Source organism: Octodon degus, unplaced genomic scaffold, assembly GCF_000260255.1.
Source record: "Octodon degus isolate 3935 unplaced genomic scaffold, OctDeg1.0 scaffold00042, whole genome shotgun sequence".
Taxonomy (NCBI): Eukaryota; Metazoa; Chordata; class Mammalia; order Rodentia; family Octodontidae; genus Octodon; species Octodon degus.
Window position 1 is genome coordinate 10015875 of NW_004524618.1, and position 2804 is coordinate 10018678.

Sequence of the window (2804 nt, forward strand, 5' to 3'; positions counted from 1 at the left end):
CTCAGTCATCGGCTCAGTGCACCCAGGGTGGGACTGGCACCGCATGTGGTGCCAGGGATTGAACCCGGGTCCTTGCACTTGCCTAGGCAGGTATTTAGACTACTGAGCCTATTTCCATGGGCCTGTTCTGTTCTTATCTCTTCCTTCTCTCTTTCCCTCTAGTCTTCTGCATCCCTTTCCCAAAGGCAGGGAGACCCCCTTTGTCCTCCAGCCTTACTTCTAATCACTTCTTCTTCTACCACTACTCTATTTTCTCCCAACCCAATATAAACTTTAACTCTGGGGACAAAATGGACATATTACGGACTTGCATACCACATAGATTTTCTGGTCTGTTTTACGTTTTGTTACATAACCACAAATCTACTTCATAGGGTGAAAAGGGGCAAATTAATGGTTACCTCAGTTCATCATTTTCTAGGCTGTGACTGATGCTGGATGCTACCATTATAGCCAAACATGATATAATTGTTCTAAACTGTTGCTCTTCCTGGTATTCCAAGACTGAGATTGACTAAGGGTCACAGATTATACTGTGGCGCAGTACAAAAGAACCAGGGGCTGGGCCAAACAGGCAGTAACTTTAGAAAATACCTCCGAGACATGGTCATTTCCTAAGGGTTCTAAATACTAGCAATAAAGCATCTCACCATACACATCAAGCAGATATGTATGCTTTACAAGCATCATCCCAGGAAACTAAGCTAAACAGAAGAAAATGAGAGGACACTTAAGCAAGATGCAAACCCAAAATCCAGTTCATCAAAGATAAACCCAGGGGCAATGAGGTGGGACAATGCAAGTCACCTACCTGTTCTCTCTGAAGTGCTAACAACAAAGCAACTGAATGAGGATCTAGAAAAAAAATCAAATCAGAAATAACTTCTCAGATACTAAAAGAGTTAACTGAGAACATGTTCACAATGAAAACTATGCTTAGTGACTCTACAGCAGACACACACAAAAAAGAGGAATTTAAGGAAACTGTGGAAGCCAATCATAGAAAAGAAATTAAATCCATAAGACAGGGTCAAGCAGACATCCAGGAGAAAATTCCATTGAAAGTATCTGCAGCAGATTAAGACAATGTGAAAACAGGATCTCAGATAAAGAAGACAGCTTGTGGTTAGCAATCATGAAAGGAAAGAATTCACAAAAACAGCAAAGGATCATGAGAAGTAAATATAGCGGCTGTTAGATGAGATAAAAGAAGAATCTGAAGTTGACTGCAGTCAGTGAAAAAGTAGGAGATAGCACAAAATTTTTTTTAATTGTTCACAGACGTCATGGCAGAAAACTCCCAGGTAGAGAAAAATAATTTGTCACACAGTAAGTAAAACATACAGAACTCCAATTACCCACGATCAAAAAAATCTACAGCCAGGCATGCCATAGTCAAGATTCCAAAAATCCAACACAACAATGGAATCTTAAAAGCTGTTAGGAAAAAGAAACAAATCACCTACAAAGGAAAGCCCATCAGAATCACAGCTGACTTCAGTGCACAAACCCTCAAGTCAAAGAGAGCTTGGAAGCTGGGGAGATAGCTCAGTGGTCTAAGCGCCTGCCTGACAAGTACAAGGACCCAAGTTCAATCCCTGGTACCATGTGCCATGCTGGCCTCACAACCCCAGGGGCACTGTGTCGGCCCCAAAAGCAGGCATAGTGAGACCCTACACCAAGTAAATAAATAAGGGGTTTTTTTAATTGGAAGAAAAAAAAAGCTTGGAGTAAACTATTTCAAGTTCTAAAGGAAAACAACCTCCAACCCTGACTGGTATACCCCACAAAACTACCTTTCAAAGCTGATGGAGAAATAAGCTACCTCCATGATAAAAAACATGAGAAAATTTATGACCACAAAAACAGCACTCCAAAATGTTTTGAAGAACATTCTAGAAAGACATAACAAGGACTACAATTTCATGAACCACAGCAGAAGGAATCAACCAGGCAAAGCAAACAATTAAACAGAAGGGGGCGGGGAAAGGAGGGGGAGTCAACAACAGGAAAACAATATGACAAACATAAGTCAATGCACATCAGTTATAACCATTAATGTTAATGGTCTCTTTTTACCAGTTAACACACACTGGCAGAGCAGATCAAGAAGCAAGATCCAACAATATGCTACATATAAGGAACACATTCAATTCAAAAAGAAATTCAGACTGAAAGTCAAAGGATGAAAAACAACACTGTATGCGACAGGAACCCAGAAGAAAACAAGGGTAGCTGTTCTGTTTGCAGACAAAGTGAATTTCCAGCCAAGACCGAGGAAGTGAGACAAAGAAGGTCACTACATTCTTACAAAGGGAACAATCCAAGAGGAAGAGATGACAACCATAAATACATACGCAACAAATATGAGTGCACCCAACTATATAAAACCAATGTTAATGAGCATTAAAAAAAAATTAAATAAGCACTAATACAGTTGTATTGGGGGAATTCAGTACCACACTGTCATAAAAAGACAGACTAACTAGACAAAAAGTCAACAACGAAGGGCCGAGGTGATAGCTCAAGTAGACTAAGTGCTTGCCTAGCAAGTGCAAGGTCCTGAGAGTTCAATCCCCAGTACCATAAAAAAAGTCAACAAATATTAGAACTGAATCTAAAATTTAAACAAATGGACTTAGTAGATCTCTACAAAGTGCTGTGCCCCACAACATCAAAATAAACATTGTTCTCAGCTACACATGAGATGCTCTTCAGAGCAGACCACAAACTAGTTCATAGAACATGCTTAAGTAAATGAAAAGGAATTGAAAGGGCCGGGGAGATGGCTCAGTGGAATAAGC

At 40.1% G+C, this 2804-nt stretch overlaps 1 protein-coding gene across 4 annotated transcripts in view; it reads right to left on the reverse strand.

The window, feature by feature from the left end:
• Positions 1-2804, reverse strand: part of Xpnpep1 (X-prolyl aminopeptidase 1) — a 64837-nt gene that overhangs the window by 35119 nt on the left and 26914 nt on the right. The window contains exon 3 of one of the 4 annotated variants that reach the window (XM_023715556.1): positions 812-855. The exons of the other annotated variants lie outside the window; for them this stretch is intronic. Within the exon in view, the coding sequence (XP_023571324.1) occupies positions 812-855 (44 nt within the window). The remainder of the gene's footprint in view (positions 1-811; positions 856-2804) is intronic. 4 annotated transcript variants of the gene reach the window in all.